The 18,247-nt window shown below is 43.9% G+C and overlaps 1 protein-coding gene across 2 annotated transcripts; it reads left to right on the forward strand.

The window, feature by feature from the left end:
• The first annotated feature begins 4,426 nt into the window (after positions 1-4,426).
• On the forward strand, positions 4,427-17,817 carry LOC116910010 (T-cell-specific guanine nucleotide triphosphate-binding protein 2-like). 2 transcript variants are annotated; one of them, XM_032913796.1, is made up of 2 exons: positions 4,427-4,553; positions 16,099-17,817. In XM_032913796.1, exon 2 carries the CDS (start codon positions 16,118-16,120, stop codon positions 17,378-17,380), a length of 1,263 nt encoding a protein of 420 aa, XP_032769687.1. In that variant the 5' UTR covers positions 4,427-4,553; positions 16,099-16,117; the 3' UTR covers positions 17,381-17,817. The 2 variants fall into 2 exon arrangements, with proteins under 2 accessions (XP_032769687.1, XP_032769686.1); XM_032913795.1 differs by lacking the exon at positions 4,427-4,553 and adding an exon at positions 10,670-10,865.
• Positions 17,818-18,247: the final 430 nt, after the last annotated feature.

Below are 18,247 nucleotides of genomic sequence, written 5' to 3' on the forward strand. Positions count from 1 at the left end.
TGGATAGAGATGAGGCACACGTGGCTCATAGGCAAACAGGGAAACCCTGTGTTAGGACGAGGTGTTTACTTTTCCTCGAGCATGTTAATTTAGGGCAGCCAAAATCAGCTTTTGATGACTCAATGCCAATTCTTTGACTGCTGGACCTTGACATTTAACCTCAGGAAGAAGTGGTCAACTAAACAGAATAGACCTTGGTGGCTAGCTTTAGGAATGGAATCTAATAGTTTCTTGTTGTTGCAAAAATATAAAAAAAAAGAACCAAAAAAAATAAATAAATAAAAATAAAAGAATAAAGTTGTCTTTCACCCTGCTAGCTCTGGCACTGTAGTGTCCCAAGGTATCTGCTAGGTATCTTGGCGGAAACACATCCCCACTCCTCAGCGGCCCAGTGTCTCTTGCCGCGACACACTTTCCTACACTCAAACCCTCACACAAAAGAACACACAACACAATAATATTTGACCCAGTCGCCGTTTATTTGTTTTTTGTTTTTAGCAAGTCAGAGGGAATGGAGGAGAAGGGCGGAGCCTGCCAGAGCCATGGTTGCCACCTTGGGCTGGCTAGCATCCGTCCCTTCACAGCCCGTGCCAGCTGCTGACAACTTCTTTCTGCAAGATGTCAGCAACAGCTTTCCTCTGTGAAGTATTGAAGCATACAGAAGCAGATTAAAATCTGATCTAATGTTGGGTAGCGGGTAGCGAGTGCTCTACCACTGAGCTTCTCAACAGTGTTTTCTACAATGAGTCAGGGGTGTGTATTTTAGAAGCGTGGGAGGGCACGTCTCTCCACATGTTCATATTCAGGACACACTGTAGGTGTGGGAACCTCTGCCAAGGGACAGAGAGGCAGGTCAGTGGCTACCAGGGGCAGACCGTTCAGTGGACAGTGTTATGAAGGAAAATCAGAAAGAGAATGGGATGTCAATGCTTGTTCTCTCATGTGAGTTGATGGTTGAATTGAATGGAGAAAGGGATCTAGTAGAGTCTTGAAAGAGGGAGGGCCACAGAGTACAGGGAATAAATAGGTAGATGCAAAGAATAAAGAAAAGGCTCATGTGGCAGAGCACATCAGAGTGACTAAATTAAAACAATCTTTTATACATTTATAAACCTATGAATGAGCAAAGTGGAAGTGCTTAAATACCTTAATGACAAAGCACCAATACTACTGTGGTCACCAAGGACCTGGATTTGGTTTGTACTTGGGGTTATTAGTATTAATTGTTAACCTGACAACACCTAGACTGGGACACCCAGTTCTGGGTATCGCTGCTGGGTTACACCATATTTACCTACCCTGTATAGGGTACCAGATGCTCCTGTTTCAGAAACCCTCTCTTAGCAATGTGACAAACAGAGCTGCCTATGAGAATGCAGAAGCACGTGAAGACTTTCACAGGAGTAAAAGGTCCAGGATTCATTTGAGGAGAAAAATGTAAATCAAATCCATGTCACCATATGTTTTTTTAAAATCATAAGATTTTAATGGAAATAAACTTTGCTCACCTATTTGCACAATGCTGAAGACTCTTCTACTACTATAGCATGACTTACCATGGTGGTCTTCTGGCTCAGGAAAAGGAAAAGGATCAATCCGCTAGCCCTCCACACACACAGGGTTAAGCTATGGGTTAGTGCCCAATATGAGGCTGAGTAAACACTGATTGGACTTGTGCCTCATTTTTCCATTACTCCGTACTCAAGGGGCTCATATATATGGTCCCACCTTCTTCTCAAAAAGCCCTTCATTATTCAGAAGAGCAATGGCATCATTGGCTGCAGTATCAAGAAAAAGATTCCGGAAATAGTAAGCCCTCTTGTAGTAGATGCTGATAGCAACTGATCCACCAGTAACGGAAGTAACGTATTTGATATATTTCAATAGCTTTTTTCCCCTAAGGACTCATTGTCTTTTGCAAACACTTGGGAAACCGAAGGTGTACCTTGAAGTCATTTACAGATAATGTTAAAATCCTTGGTAGTGTTTTCCAGTGAGGCATCATCCAGCCCAAAGTAAGACCTGTAGAGATTGAATGTCTCATCCAGATTCTCTATGTCATCACTGATCATGCCACCAAGTGGAATGGTGTCCTATGATTCAGCCTTTACAGCCTCTAGGAAGACTCTGTTGTGTTTTATAAAAAGAAATAACCAGGAATATGTTTGGCAGAGGTGAGGTATGGTGTGTGTGTGGGAGGAGGCCTCTGCTGGCCCATGCTGATGCACTCCTTCCCCCTGAGGTACTAGGCATAGGAATAGAGTTTATTTAGGGCATGAAAAGGGGAGTTGGGAAGGGGGGGAGAGAGAGAGAGAGAGAGAGAGAGAGAGAGAGAGAGAGAGAGAGAGAGAGAGAGAGAGAGGGAGAGGAGAAAGGGGAGAGGGGAGGGGGGAGAGGGAGGAGAGGGAGAGAGGGAGAGAGACAGACAGAGAGACAGGAGGCAGAAACAGGAGACAGGGAGACAGACAGAGGGGGGAGGGGAGAGGAGAGGGGGAGGAGAGAGGGAGAGGAGATAGGAGGCAGGCCATGAACACATGAGAGGGAGGGAGGGAATGGGAGAGAAGGAACAGAGAGGGAAGAGAGTAAGAGAGTGAGGTGGGGGCGGGGAGAGGGACCAGTCTCTTTTATAGTGAGCATACATGGCTATTGCTAGGTAACTGTGGGACAGAGCCTGGAAGGAATGACCCACTCCATATAGTCTCCTTCAGATAAGGTCTTGTATAGGTCAGGTTGTTTGAAGTTTAACAGAAGGCCTTACCTAATCTGAGGGGTGATCTTTTTAGCACAGCTCATGGTAGACACCCTGGCTTGCATGGATGACTAAGGCATCTGGGGGACCTCAGTTAGAGTCAAGCCTTGCCTTATCTTTGTTGTTACTACTCCACGCACAGTCCTTAATCTCCACACTTTTCTGCCTGGATCTGAGCCCCATTTCTCTAAACCACCCAAGGAGGCAGCTGCAGTCAGAGTAGGTTCCGGTTTCTATTCCTGGAAATGGGCTAGTTCATAGGAATCAAGCAGCAACTCCACACGTTCTCCTTCAGAGAAGATCACAAAGGAGCCGAGTTGTTATGACCCTCTGGATTCCTCTGGGAGACTGCTAACCCAGTGATGGCATCTACCCCTGAGAGAGCTGTCCTGCTGTGGGTCATGGGTTTAGAGATTTAACAGTCTTTTTACTTAAGTTTTCTTTAAGTAAATTAGAGCCTTTTCTTTTTTTATTAAAAAGAGACTGGCCAAGACAAAACCAGAGAGTTTTCTAGGTATAAGGCCCTAGCTATTGCCAGCCGAAGGATTATAAAGGGAAAGCCCACAAAGTTAATATTTTGGGCAAATTAACTCATATCTTGTCTGGGTTTTGGCAAGGCTTGATTCTGTTACAGACATCCAGCGGGTGCCTTAGCCATCCAAGCATGCAAAGCACCAAGCGAGCAGTATGCAGGCAAGCAAGGCTTAGCAGTTAGCCTGTTTAATCTTGCCACCCATAACTTGTAGAAATATCTGGATCAGTGAAATATTTTTCAACAACTAGCAATTTTTTAAGAACAGCCAAACTACAGCAGGAAGTGGTTCAATACGGGATAGCTGACAGGGCATGTTCCAGATAGGAGCAATTTCCTTATGGCTTATATAAGTTAAACATGTTATCTCTACAAGCCTAACACAGGAAATTTATGCTCTAAACCTAGTGTTCACCATGACACTTCTCAGTGAGCCCTGAATGCAGACTTCACACAAGAAAACCTAGGAGCAATGAGGAATGGCTGGTCAGAACCCTGGTCCTGAACCATGCACATGTTCAATCTTCCATAGCTTAAGTGCAGTCCCCAGAAGCAGTTTGAACGGCTATACTCTCCATTGTTCTCAGGGACATAATCAGAAGTCAGGAGGTTCAGAAAATAGAGACGTGGCTATGGTGGCTCATAGCTCATACGGCTGAGCTCAGGGCTCTGCAGGGTCATTTAAGGACAGACAGAAGCCCTAAACCGGAGTCAAATGAGGCAGGCAATGCACTGCTGAGTTCATTGTGAGTGTGAAAGGACAGAAGATGGGGCAAGAGAGCAAGGCGCAGACTTGAGAGGTTTCCAGTCATTTCTGTTTCTGTCTTTCAAAATCCAGAGAGCTTGGATCAAATTTTGTTTCTTCAGTCAATTCTGGCCACCCTGAGACTGCCTCATTCTGTGTTCCTGTATCCCTCCTGATACTGTCTTTTCTTTGAGTCCACCATGTTATTTTGTTTAACTAATTAGTTAATTAGCTAGTTAATTAATTAAGCCCCCTCCATGGCCCCACAGTGTTGCTATGTAACTAGGTGTCACACCTATTTGCTAAACCTACAAGAGAATTGGGTGGGAACCTGTGTGAGAAAGCTGTGAACTTCTTGTGAACTATGGGTGGGGCAGAGTAGAGAATGCTTTTTCCACAAGGCATTCGTTCTTCAAGGAAGAGGTACAGGGACTTTGATAAGTTGAAGACTCTTGAGAACAAGAACACGAAAAGAATTCCCTGGCCTGCCGACATTGTCTCTGGAAAAAGCAAAAGCCTGGGACCAGGTATGCTTGGCTTTTTTTACAAGACCAAAGACAAGGTATAGCATCAGGTTCTCTCTCTCTCTCTCTCTCTCTCTCTCTCTCTCTCTCTCTCTCTCTCTCTCTCTCTCTCTCTCCTCCCCTCCCTCTCCTCCCCCTCTTTTCTTGGATGTTCTGAGGCCAACCATAGATCTCATTTCATGTTTTGCTTTAATAATAAAGATGAAACGTGGTTTGTTTCCAGTATTCCTGAGCTCATATTCCCGGAATCCCCAGATGCCCCAATGTTTTTGGAATATCCTTCAATCTAGAGAGACTTTGATTTGACAGCCATAGGGTAAGTCAACAATATCGATTTGGAGTTTGGTACTGGGGGTGGAGATCAAATGGTGGGGGATGGTCAGGGATTAGTTTGCTTATCCCTCTTTCTTGCAATAGCTGCCATTATTCTCCACCCATAGTTGAAGCTGGGGTTTCTTCTCGCTTGCCATTGCCAGTTTGTCAGCTGAAGAAGTGACTATCTTCAACAGTGCAGAGGAGGGGCAAGTTCGAGATCAAAAGATTATTTCTACCTCCTGAGAATTCAGTGTACTATAGACTATAGTCACCCAAGCCCAAATATCTGTTTCCACATGTATGTGAAGGGGGACTAACCTTCACCCCTGCTGGTATGCAGCCTGTCTTAGTTAGGTTTTCTACTGATGTGATAACACCATGACCAAAGACAACCTGGGGAGGAAAGGGTCTATTTTATCTGATAGTTCCATATCATTGAGAGAAGCCAGAGTAGGGACTCAAGGCAAGAATGTGGTGCAAAGAACTGAAGCAGAGGCCATTAAGGAGTGCTAACCACTGGCTTGTTTTCTCCTGGATTTCTTGGTTTGCCTTTTATAGCACCCAGAACAACTAGCGCAGGGGAGACTTTATCCATCATGAGCTGGACTATCCTATATTAATCACTAATTAAAATTGCCTCACGACAGGCATTGTGAGGTGTGTCTTCAAACCCAGCACTCAGGAGGCAGAAGAGGGGGATCTCTGTGAGTTCAAGTTCAATCTGGTGTACATAGTGAGTTCTAAGACAGCTATGTAGAGACACATTGTCTCAAAACAACAAAAGGAAAACAAAAAAGAAAAAAGAAAAAGAAACAAAGAAAAATGCATTACAGACTTGCTTTGTGGCTAATTTTATGGAGGCATTTGCTTAGTTGTGGTTCTCTCTTTTCAAATGATTCTAGCTTGTGTCAAATCCACATAACACTAGTCAGGATACACTGCTCACACTAGAGCTGGCTTCAGCATTTCTCTGCCTTTTCTTGGTTCTTGACAGGGGGCCACTGCCATGCCTTAGAAAGAAAACCTACACATGTTAAACACAGAGCTCGGTGATCAGCTATGTGTACTGGGTTATCTGTCACATAGGAATACATACCTATTACATAGATACATATACCAGCTCATAGAAATGCACACATGTATAGGCCCAGCATGTGTACACATAAATGAAGACACAGATTTGCCCTTGATCCAGGATGATGAGGTCACTCACCATTTGCTTTGTAACTAAAGAGACAACCATAGCGTCCTTCTCAGAGACATCGTAGGTATTTTAGGTCTGAATTAAGCAGTTTTGTTTTCTCCTGGACATTGAGACCTACAGCTCATTCATTCTTCTCTTGTCGCACTGTAACATGGGAGCCACATGATGCTGAGGATTGCTCTCCACTGGTCTCCTGCTATCACAGTGATAAAGATAGACCCTTTCTCCTCTTTTCATACCTCAGAGCATCTTCATGGTGAAGCTGTGACACTTTGCTGTATAATTGAGTCACGGCTCCAGTTATCTGGAAGCCGGGCACTGGACCCCAAAATTTCAATTTCCAGGACTATATTTTGATTCCCATGCAGAAACCAAGAAAGAGATGTAGTTAGTTCTCACACAAGAACCCACTAAGTATGTGTACGGGAGGAGACAGAATCATTGTATACTTTCAGATAATCAGAAATAGGATCCCTAGACTATGGTATCAACCTCCCACTATCTGGCCTCACCCAGCCATTCAAAGTGAGAATAAACTCAAATCACACAGAGCTGGAAGAAAAATGACACAGTTCGAACTAACAGGAGCATGTACTCTATTCTTCATGTCTGATTGCATGTGTTAAAATTATGCAGAAGCACTGTCAACACAACCCAAACCATCCACGTTCACAGACAGACTTCCCCAAGGACAGAACCTGTCAGCAACAGCTTCTTTTCCCAACACGCAGCAAATGTCTTTCCTCCATGGTGATAAATGTTAAAAACAACAGAAACCTGTGACGGGTTATCTTTTTTTTTTATTTATTTTTTATTTTTATTTTTTTTTTATTAACTTGAGTATTTCTTATTTACATTTCGATTGTTATTTCCTTTCCCGGTTTCCGGGCAAACATCCCCCAATCCTCCCCCCTCCCTTCTTTTGTTGTTCCCCTCCCATCCTCCCCCATTGCCGCCTCCCCCAACAACAATCACGTTCACTGGGGTTCAGTCTTAGCAGGACCCAGGGCTTCCCTTCCACTGGTGCTCTTACTAGGATATTCATTGCTACCTATGAGGTCAGAGTCCAGGGTCAGTCCATGTATAGTCTTTAGGTAGTGGCTTAGTCCCTGGAAGCTCTGGTTGCTTGGCATTGTTGTACATATGGGGTCTCAAGCCCTTCAAGCTCTTCCAGTTCTTTTCTCTGATTCCTTCAACGGGGTCCTATTCTCAGTTCAATGGTTTGCTGCTGGCATTCGCCTCTGTATTTGCTGTATTCTGGCTGTGTCTCTCAGGAGAGATCTACATCCGGCTCCTGTCTGCCTGCACTTCTTTGCTTCATCCATCTTGTCTAATTGGATGGCTGTATATGCATGGGCCACATGTGGGGCAGGCTCTGAATGGGTGTTCCTTCTGTGTCTGTTTTAATCTTTGCCTCTCTATTCGTGAGGGGTTATCTTGTTGCATCAAACCTATCTTCACTCTGTGTCAGACAAAGCTCTCATCAGGGAAACCCAAGATGGATAAAAAGAAAGGGAAGCGCGTCCTAGGAGGAATCCATTGCTTTCTTTCCTGAGTGGATGGGATGTGACCAGCTGCTTCAGCCAGGATGGACTAACTATATGTTGAACTGTGAGCCCATATAAACCCTTTGATCCTTAACTTATACTCTATAACAGGTTATCTTATCACGGCAGCAGAGTGACTTTACATAGCCTCTTGCCTAGATCATAGTACTCAGGTGTTTAGTTGGTCCCTAGGGGAGATATTATCACAAAGGTTTTGTTTTTTTTAAAAAAGATTAAAATTGAAATCAGGAGGCTTTGAATACAGCCATTTAAAATTTTCGCAGAGAAGAAAAACCATATATTCCCTAAGAAAAATAAGAGAGATTTTTCCCCCCTCCAGGTTATTTGGACTCAGGTTTCAGGATTGACTCTCTCCTGGGTTGCCAGCCTGGAATGAAGGTGTGCTTGCCAGATGCGGAGCACAGCAGTGTGAGTCAATCCAGATGCGGAGCACAGCAGTGTGAGTCAGTTCAACAGGAGAGAGGGGGATTGGGGAGAGGGGAAACAAAGGCAGAGGAAGAAAAGAAGAGGGGTAACAGAGGGGAAAGAGTTGAACATGGCTAGGTTTATTCCTAGTTTATTGTTTAGAGGCTGCTGTGAATGAGAGAGTGTTTCCACAATCTCATTCTCAGTGTGCTTGTTATTTGCCTATAAACAGGTTACTGATCCTTTAAAGCTAATTTTGTATCCCGTGATTTTGCTGAGAGTGTTGATCAAGAAGTTTCCTAGTGGAGCTTTTGGGATCTCTTATGTATATCATACCATCTACCAATAGAGATCATTTGACTTTTCCTATTTGTATCCCTTTAATTTCCTTCTCTTGTCTTATTGCTCTGGCTAGTACTTCAAGCATTCTATTGAAAATGAGTAGGATAGTTGCAGCTCTGTCTTGTTCCCAGCTTAACGGGTTGCTTTAAGTTTTTCCCCAGTTAGGATGATGTTGGCTGTGGGTTTGTTGAATGTAGCCTTTATTGTGTTGAGATATGTTCTCTTAACTCTATTTCTAGAAAAAAAATGAAACAGCCTATCTTTACTTAGCCCTGGATGTCCCTGAACTTACTTTGTAGAACAGGCTGGCCTCAAATTCATAGAAATCTGCCCATTTCTGCCTCCCAAGTGTTGAAATTGTAGAGATGTTCCACCATGCCTGGCTTCTCTAGGATTTTCATATAAGGCACTTTGGATTTTGCCAAAGGCCTTTATTATTGCATCTATTGAGAGGATCAGGTGAGTTTTATCTTTAAGTACATATATTCGATACAGTATACTTGAGTCATATAGGTTGGACCTTCTCTGCATCTCTTGGAGAAAGCCGATGTTATCATGGTGGACGATCTTTTTGAGATATGCCCGTATTCAGTCTTTTAACTGAAGATTTTTTGCAGCCATTTTCACCAGTGCTATTTCTTACATATTCTGAAATATTGAAGTGGCTTGATTTTGTGCAGGTCCTGTGGGAGTAACCACAGTTATGGTGAGCTCCTGTGTGCACCAGCCATGGCATGTCCAAAGGACAGCATTTCACACTACCCCACATTTCCCAGCTCTTACTGCTTTCCCTACCTCTCCTCTGTGATGTTTCCCAGGTCCTGAGGTCAAGGGAAGAGAATATAGATGTTTCAGTCCACAGCCGAGCTCTAGTCACCATTTTTCAGTACTTTGTGGAATGATGACTCTTTGTAGTAACCCACTAGAATAAGAAGATACTCTGCCTAAGGTGGAGAGCAGAACACGTTTATAAATATGAACGTAAATGCTTAGCAGGCACTTTGGCAAGATGGCTATTTAGGGAAACAGCATCAGTAGGCCCTCCCCTTGGGCCAGTGAGTTCTCTAATCTGGTATAAATTCCCTCTGTGAAGCAGGCTTCAAAACTAATTGAGAGCTGTTCGTCACTCCCACACTCAGTATGGACACTATTCTATCTGTGGGCACATCTCGCCTGATAGGTTTGTATTCTAGTATGCAGGGCCCAGGCAGTTTTCTTTAGAAGAACATGACACCCTCGAGACTTTGGAGAGCTGAAACCTGGAGAACAAACCCAGGTGACAAGAGGCTTGTGGCTGTGAGTGTAAAGAGATATGGTTCATAGCATTGAGGAAGGATTGGTGATGGGTGAGGAACGTTTTTGTATTGGATATTTTATTGATGTATTTACGTTTCAAATGTTATCCCCTTTTTCTGTTTCCCCTCCGGAACCCCCATCCTATCCCCCTCCCCCTGCTTCTATGAGGATGCTCCCCCTCCCACCCATACCTCTCCACCCTAGCATTCCCTACACTAGGCAATCAAGCCTTCAAGAGGACCAAGGGCCTATCTGCTGAGGAACTTTTTATACTCCCCACCTCGCCTCCAGTAGCTCTTTCTGTCTAGATCTGTATGCCTCCACACATCCAGGAAACCCACTCAGTTCTCTCCACAGCCCAGCAGCTGACCTTTTTCATTCCTCTCAAGCTCTACCTTTGCTCCTCATTGCCTTTGAGAAAGCATCAAGGGCTCCAGAGCCCTGCAGATGTCTCACAGAGACCCCACCCCTGCCATAAATGTCTACCTCATGGAGACCCCCTGCAAACATCTACCTCATGGAGCCCTCCCCCCGCCTCGCAAACGTCTACTTCACGGAGTAATTGCCAGGCTCTTATCAGAAACACACGATTCTATCATCATGTGGTCTTGAGTTGTCTTGGTAGCTCTGAACCCTGTGAAACCCCAGGTTCATGGGTGCCTTGGGGCTGAAATGAGGTTAGTCAGCCACAGTGTTCCTGAGAAGGCAGACCCCTGGCACGGTCCTTCCCGATGGGCAGTTATTTCAGTCATTCACTGATGTTTTTGCAAAGTTATCACCTCTTCTCCTTGTCCCCAGGAATCCTTTGGCTTCAGAGAACTTATTCCCCCTAGTTTCTTGGTTAAGTGACCCTTCACAGTCAAGAGGTCTTCCTGGCCTTGAATCTTCCAGTCTTCTTTAAATTCTCTGACCAAGTTGAAATCATGAGGAATTCATTTTCCTGGAAACGTTTATGCCTTACCAGAAAGCACAGAAAGGTTTAGTTTCACTTTTGTTTCCTGAAAATGCTTATCTTCCCTTCTTTCTGTCCACTGGGGCTCATTGCTCCAGACTCCGTGGAGGCTCTCCCTGTCTTCTGTTTTCTTTCATACTTTCCTGAAGGAGGGCAGACCTGTGCGGGTGGTGGTGGCTGTGCTGTGGGCTGCAGTGAGCAACAGACTCGGCATTTTCTACTTTTTGGATCTGGTAAGTGAGAAAATTCTTTGCCTCCATAGTGACCTGGGTTTTGGCTTTATGGAGGGGAGGGCAGAGCTGGCTTGGATAGGCAGCAGGCCATGTCATCGGTCTTTCACAGATGGGAGTCGTGGGTCTGGAGCTGCCTTTTGTTGCCAGCTGTACTGTGAGAGTTCTGAAAAACTGGACTGAGCAGAATGACTCTCAGAGGAAACCATACAGCACTCACTGTCAAAGTAGCTAGATTTCAGCACCCGAGAGCTAGGTCATAACCCTGTGAGCTTTTCACAATTAACCAAAATCTAAGTAATATTTCATCGTCGGCCCATGAGCAAAGCTGATTTGTGGAGGTCTGAGATGACCAGCGTTTTCCATAAAAGACAGCACTTTAACCACCACCTTCACACTTACAGAATACACTTGAGAGTGTGTCTGTTTTTTTTTTTTTAAGATGCTGAGCGATCTCTACTTGTTCTAACATTCACCTTATATAATTAATAATCAGACATAAGATAATTCCTCCTGTTCCTGTCCATTCCCCCTGCCCTTTTCCCCCTTGCTTTCCTCCTTCCCTTTCTTACCCTCTGTCTCCTCTTTCTTCCTTGTACTGAGATTGGTCTTTTGGCTTCATAAACCTTGGGCTATATGCAAGGGCTCTACCACTAAGCTGCACTCCGAATACTTTTGTTTTTTATTATCGTCAATTAAAAATATATTTGTGTGATATTTGTGTGTGTGTGTGTGTGTGTGTGTGTGTGTGTGTGTGTGTGTGCGTGCATACATGTGTTTCTGTCTGTGTGTGCATGTCTGTGTGTGTGGTCACACAAGGGCTATGGTGCATATGCCAAGGTCAGGGAACAGTTTTGGAGAGAGACTTCCCTTCTACCTTCTGAAGGTGGACTCTCGTGTTTCTGTGGCTGGGCCGTGTATTCTAGGTAGCCAACCTGCAAACATCAGGCTGCTTTCTCCTGTGACTTTTATCTCAAAGGAAGATTGGGGAGATCAACAATGTGAATCTTATCTGGGCTTTTATGCTGGTTCCAGGGATTAAAGGTCACCATGCCTGCACAAGTGGTTTTACCCATTGACCCGTCTCCCTGGCCCTGTTTTTACTTTTCTTTGCCAACAAAATGATTTTATTTTGATCCCTCACACATGATAGACATGGCAATTGTGCTGTGCTTGGTTTCTAAATATTACTTAAGTATGCATTAAAGGACTTTTATAGTAAAATCTCCTATAAACAAGACCCTTTCTTAATGCATTCCCCTATATTGTTTCATATGTAAATAGCTGCAAAACCAGACATAAGACTATCAACTCTAATGACCTAGAAGTCCATATGTATTTTGTTGTCTCCTAACTTGGTCTGCCAAGAGTAACCCTTCAGTTTGTTTGGTAGAGACACCCTAGGTTTTTAAAAACTCAAAAGTAGCCAAGCCATTTTTTTTTTTTAAAGGCAAGATTTCACTATGTTGCTGATGTAGCCAAGGCTGGCCTTGAACTCATAATTCTGTTTCAACCTCCCAATTACTTGTGCACTTAGCATTATACTTAGCCAAAAGCTGAGGTTTGTTTAAAAACAGCAGAGAAGGTGGTTTGTCAAAGTCCAGCTCCGATAGTGAGATCAGTGATGCAGGATTGGTGACTAGTGTAAAACTGTCTCTGTCTCTGTCTCTCTGTCTCTCTCTGTCTCTCTTTCTGTCTCTGTCTCTCTGTCTCTGTCTCTGTCTCTGTCTCTCTCTCTCTCTCTCTCTCACACACACACACACACACACACACACACACACAAAATCTGATAGATGAAGCAAGGTTCCAGCAACTTTATTTGTTTTCTTAGTCCTTACATAACGAAATAAAATCTGAATGCGGGAAAAAAAATCACAACTCGATCACTTCTTAATCATGAATTTTAATTATACAAATGGTTACAAGTTTCCTATTTATTTAAAAAACAATTTTTTCTAAATCCCACATCTGATCACTCAGCTTCTCATGTGGTTCCTTCCCATAGCTCGTCTACGTCCTAAAGTAATCGCTTTTCTATTACAGATGAACAGAATTTGAGTAAACCAACATTCTAACTCAACACAATTCTTATTTGTCTGACATAGGTAACCGCGTACCTATCCTTATATTGTTTTCATAGAAAAGTAAATGTACAGCTAACTAGAGAACTGGAGGCCAGAGATTTGTTTTTTTACTCTTCTTAACACGACAGAAAAAGAAGAATCTATTCAGTCTGCACGCTGCACACAGCACCAAGTCCCCAAGGTGCACAGCAAAAACTCATCGGTGAATGTATAGTTATAAGACCAGAAAATTAGATTTTACAACAGACACAGAAGCCCAATCTTAACAGTGGAGACTGAACCTCAGTTACTGTCTTTGATCATTAGTCTGTCTCCTGTGGGTGAAACTTGTGAACCTTAGTAATCAGGCTTGCTCTGTTCTTGTTCTTTGACCTTAGCAAACATTTCATAATAACGAAGAAAGTGTTTCCTAATTTTATATGTGCCATAGGTTTTCTGCTACAAAGCAGCTGGCAAGACACCCCAAACTATCTCCTTAATCTCTCTTATTCATTGCCCTAACTTCCTAAGACTATTTAAATCAAATCAGGAATTTTGTAAAATCATCAATTCATTTAAACAGCACCATTTTTTTTTCTTTTCTTTTTTTTTCGGAGCTAGGGACCAAACCCAGGGCCTTGTGCTTGCTAGGCAAGCGCTCTACCACTGAGCTAAATCCCCAACCCCAAACAGCACCATTCTATGAAAGTTCATCTTCATTGACCTGCAGGGAAGTTGCCCAGTAGAGCGGGGCTGTCTCCCATGAAGAAATCACAGTGAACTGTAGACAGTGAGGGTCACCCCATGCCCATTCACACCATGCAGTCAATATTCAGGAAGAAGACAGCAATGACAAACATGAGAAGGCACAGTGGCAACAGGAAGCAATCCAGAGATGAACTCCCCCCCACCCCCATCCCCAGGCTGTGCCTCTCTGAGGTACATCCCTCTCAGCTGTGCCGAACGGTGGGCTGTCTCCAGGAAGCTCCCCCTGCTCACTGAAGTTCTTCCTGCATGGTACCTGCCAGTGATTATTTAAGTATCAATTTATTTGATCTTTTAAAAAAGAGCCTTACTGCTGTATATTATGCTTTCCAATTTGAGTTTTTACAGTGTGTGTGTGTGTGTGTTTCTTTTAGTTTCTCTTTTTTTTTATTAGTTTTTAACAGTTTAAAAGCCCTTGTTCGTCTATTTTATTTTCCTGTTTTCTCAAGAGAAAACAAAGAAGAAACAAGGAAGGAATGGAGCTGGAAAGTTATGAAAATAACTTTATTTTTAATACAAAATTATTAGGCAAGCATACTATGTACCTTTATGCAATAAACCTAAAAAGGAATTTTGACTATTATAGATCTCACCTTATACAACATTCTGTAGGGCTTTTATGGACGTAAAGCTTAGAAAGAAGAACTTTCTCAAAACGCTCATCAGATTTAGGTGGTCCAAACTACAAGAGACACTAAGCTCAACAGTGGCATTGCTTTTAAAATAGAAGTTTCTAGAAGTTTTAATTCTTAATTTAAGGATGTTCTGGTTTACACCACTTAACCACTTACCGTGTTTTGCTTTGGTTTGTTTTCGGTTTTTGTTAAGTATTTTCTGCTAAAGAGCAGAGTGGGAGAAGTGTTTTCTGTGCTCTTCACTTGAAAAGGGAGACTGTGGAGCACCAAGGGAAATGGACAAAATTCACAAGTGGTTCCTGGCATCCCCGTCAGCTTCTCAGCCCAATGCAGCAGAGTCCGGAGCTGTGGAGAACACTTAATTCTGTTTTAGGGTGGAATTGTTAGCACCACTAGGCGGTTCTAGTAACTTCAGGTACCACGAGGTGTACATCTGGCAGACAGGCTATCACTAAGAAGGAGGAACACGTCACACACAGTAACTAATTGTGGGTCATTAAGAACCCAGTGGTAGGATCTACAGGATATATCTCTTCGTTCTCTCTGCCACCCACGCTCTACTCACTCACACCACCATGGCTTTACAATTCCTCTGAGAAGGAACGTCTTCCATACCGTTGCATGCAGTAATCTCATGGCCCACTCCACACTGCAACGAGACCTCAGCTTTTCTTGCAGAGCTTCGTACATCTCAGTGGGACTTCTCTAGAAGGTCAGTTTCTCCTGCTTCACCAGCCTCTCCTGCTCCAGTGGTTCCTGGGTCCGTTCCTTCCTCATAAATTCATAGGCCGAGCCCGTGTGTGTAAGCCAGTGTTCTCACCTTATTTAGCTCTGCTTTGATGGCCCTGGCACAGACAAAAAGCCTGCCCTGGAATTGAGGCTTTCCTTTGTCCTGGGCAATCACAGGGGTGACTTTCTGCCAGAGGTGGGCCCCTGTCGGCAGCCCAAGGATGGTTTGAGTTGTATGTTTTACATTTTGCAGTAGTCCTTCCAATTTGCTCAAGCTGCTCATGAACTCCTTCTGGAGGCCAGGCAGGCCTTGAACTTGCTGCTTTCCTGCCTTAGCCTTCTGACTAGTCAGGGGTATAGGACATAATAAAATTAATACGTTCATCTTATTTTGTCTTGTTTGAGAGCTAAAGTAGTTCTTTCCTGTCCTGAACGTTGTTTTTGAACGATCTGCACGAGGAAGGAGACAGTTGTTCTCCATTGAATGACCCCTTTGTCTTCTCTTAGGAACGCTAATGTATTCGTGTATTTGAGGTGTTGACTCTGCTAATTTTACCACTGGCCATTTGTACACTTGTGTGGGCATATCACCTGTTACCACTCCATGAATATGGGCAGTTATGATGAGACAACTGAAACAACAGAAATTTATTCTCTTTTAGTTCTGGAAGCCAGAAATCTAAAATTGGTTCAAAATTAAATTTGCACTTGAGTTCATCTGCATAATGCAATGTATTGGCCTTGCCTGAGAACTGTTAATCACAGCAGCCAACTCACTTCTGCTGCGTAAATTATATATTCACAGATTCTGGGGGGGGGATTTGATGTGGACATTTTTGGGGATCATTGTTCTGAATCTGAGACACAGAAATCCATAAGAAAGAGAATACCTGTGTCTTCTCCCAAAATACAAATGAGTTATGGTGATGTGAACCAGCCTGTGAGGACAGGAGTGGCCCACAAGGGCTAGTGTGTCTGGAGAGGTTGGATTCTCTTTTACCAATCCTCTCTCCTCACCTCTTTGATCTTTCTCTCTTCTCCCAGATCTTCCTTGGTAACTGCCATGGATCAGTTCATCACAGCCTTCCTGAAGGGCGCTTCAGAAAAGAATTTCCAACAGTTAGCCATGGAGTTTCTGCCTCAGTACTCTGCACTAATCAGTAAAGCAGGAGGCATGCTCTCTCCAGAAACTCTGTCTGCTATTCATTATGCCCTCCAGGAGGGAAGACTCTCTGATGTCATGAACCAGATTCAGGAAGCGATTAGTGCTGCAGAGAATGCTGTCCTGGAGGTGGCTGTGATCGGGGAGTCTGGGACTGGCAAGTCAAGTTTCATAAATGCCCTTCGAGGGCTGGGTCACGAAGAAGCGGAATCCGCTGATGTCGGGACTGTGGAGACCACTATGTATAAAACCCCCTATCAACATCCAAAATATCCCAAAGTGATCTTCTGGGACCTGCCTGGGACTGGGACTCCCAATTTCCACACAGACACTTACCTAGACAGAGTGGGATTTGCCAACTACGACTTCTTCATCATCATTTCTTCTTCCCGCTTCAGTGTCAATGATGCTCTCTTGGCCCAGAAAATTAAGGATGCTGGGAAGAAGTTCTACTTTGTTAGGACCAAAGTGGACAGTGACTTATATAGTGAAGAGAGAACCAGACCCAGAACCTTCAGGAAGGAACAAGTCCTTCAGAGTATTCGAGACTACTGCCTGGCTAATCTCACAGATATTGGAGTGTCTGAACCGCGCATCTTCCTGATCTCTAACTTTGATCTGGATGCTTTCGATTTCCCAAAGCTGGAGGAGACTTTGCTGAAGGAGCTTCCTGGGCACAAGCGTCATATGTTTGCCCTGCTCTTACCCAATATCTCTGATGCCTCCATTGAGCTAAAGAAGCATTTTCTGCAGGAGAAGATCTGTCTTGAGGCCCTGAAGTCAGGAGCTGTGAGCTTCATCCCCTTTATGCCCTTCATCAGCGGCTTTGATTTGCCTCAACAGGAGCAGTGCCTGAAGGATTACCGAAGCTATTTTGGCTTGGATGATAAGTCGATTAAAGAGATCGCTGAAAGGCTGGACACACCCTTGGAAGACATCAAGGGCCAACTCAAGTGCTTGGATTTCTGGTCCTTTGTAAAGGATGACAGCATAATAGCAAGGGCCAAGAGCGCTGCTGAAGCTTTTTGTTCTGTGAAAGGAGGCCTCGGGTCTTCTGTCGTCCAGGCTTTGAAAGTCTACTACACGCGCACACAGTTCCTTAACGTGGTGGTCGAAGATGCTAAATGTCTCCTCAGAAAGATGGAGACAGTCAACATTGCCTAGCCAACCAGGAAATGAATTTCAGGGCTCCCATGTCCAAATTGGCAAGGGGCTTGTTTGTCTTTCCACCAAACTCCTAGACTAACTCTTCCCTAAGCTCTACAGAAGTGGCCCATGGAGAGGTCCATTGCTTTCCTTTAGAGATCACTACCATGAGTGAACTGTTTTTTTTTTTGTTTGTTTTGTTTTGTTTTTGCCCCATGCCCTGTTTTCTGTGTTCGTTGACTTATTATTCTTGATAATAGCCAGCAATACCATGCCAGCTGCTTCTCCATGTTAAGAGATAACCTATTTCTGATCCATTTACACCAATAAAAAAAAACAGTCTGTAATAACAAGGTGAGTCTTAGACATCACCATTTCCCAATTCCTTTTATCACTCATTTTATCCTTTCAACTCCCTCCTCACTGAAATAAAGAATGGTCTATAAATCTGTGAACATGGTTAAAGGCATAGTGAAATGTTTGCTGTGGGAAAGTACAACATGACTAGGAGGTGGTGGCAAGATGAGATAGTGAAGTAGGAGAAGACCAGGGAAGAACACGATGAGTAAGAGGTCAAGGGGGAATCTGTAGTTAGGAATATGGAACACTAATGTGAGAACAGGTGCAGCTGGTTGCAGAAATGGGAGAAATCTGATCGGGATAAAGGACAGCAGGGGAAGTCAGAGGGTGAAAAGAGGGAGAGAGGGACTAAGCAGGGGAAGTCAGAGGATGGGTAGAGGGAGAGAGGGAACTGGAGCCACTTCAAAGAAGTCCTAATGTATGAGATTGCTTTTTCCTCAAGGGAGGCAGAAAGCCCATTGGATAGAGGAATGGTCTGGCAGGTCCGCAATAGAGGATCACTTTAAGCATACTTGTGGAGAGACC

This window comes from Rattus rattus, chromosome 9 (assembly GCF_011064425.1).
Source record: "Rattus rattus isolate New Zealand chromosome 9, Rrattus_CSIRO_v1, whole genome shotgun sequence".
NCBI classification, from domain to species: Eukaryota; Metazoa; Chordata; class Mammalia; order Rodentia; family Muridae; genus Rattus; species Rattus rattus.

Coding starts and splice junctions, on each gene's coding strand:
- LOC116910010 (XM_032913796.1), top strand. CDS start 16,118: ATGGATCAGTTCATCACAGCCTTCCTGAAGGGCGCTTCAGAAAAGAAT.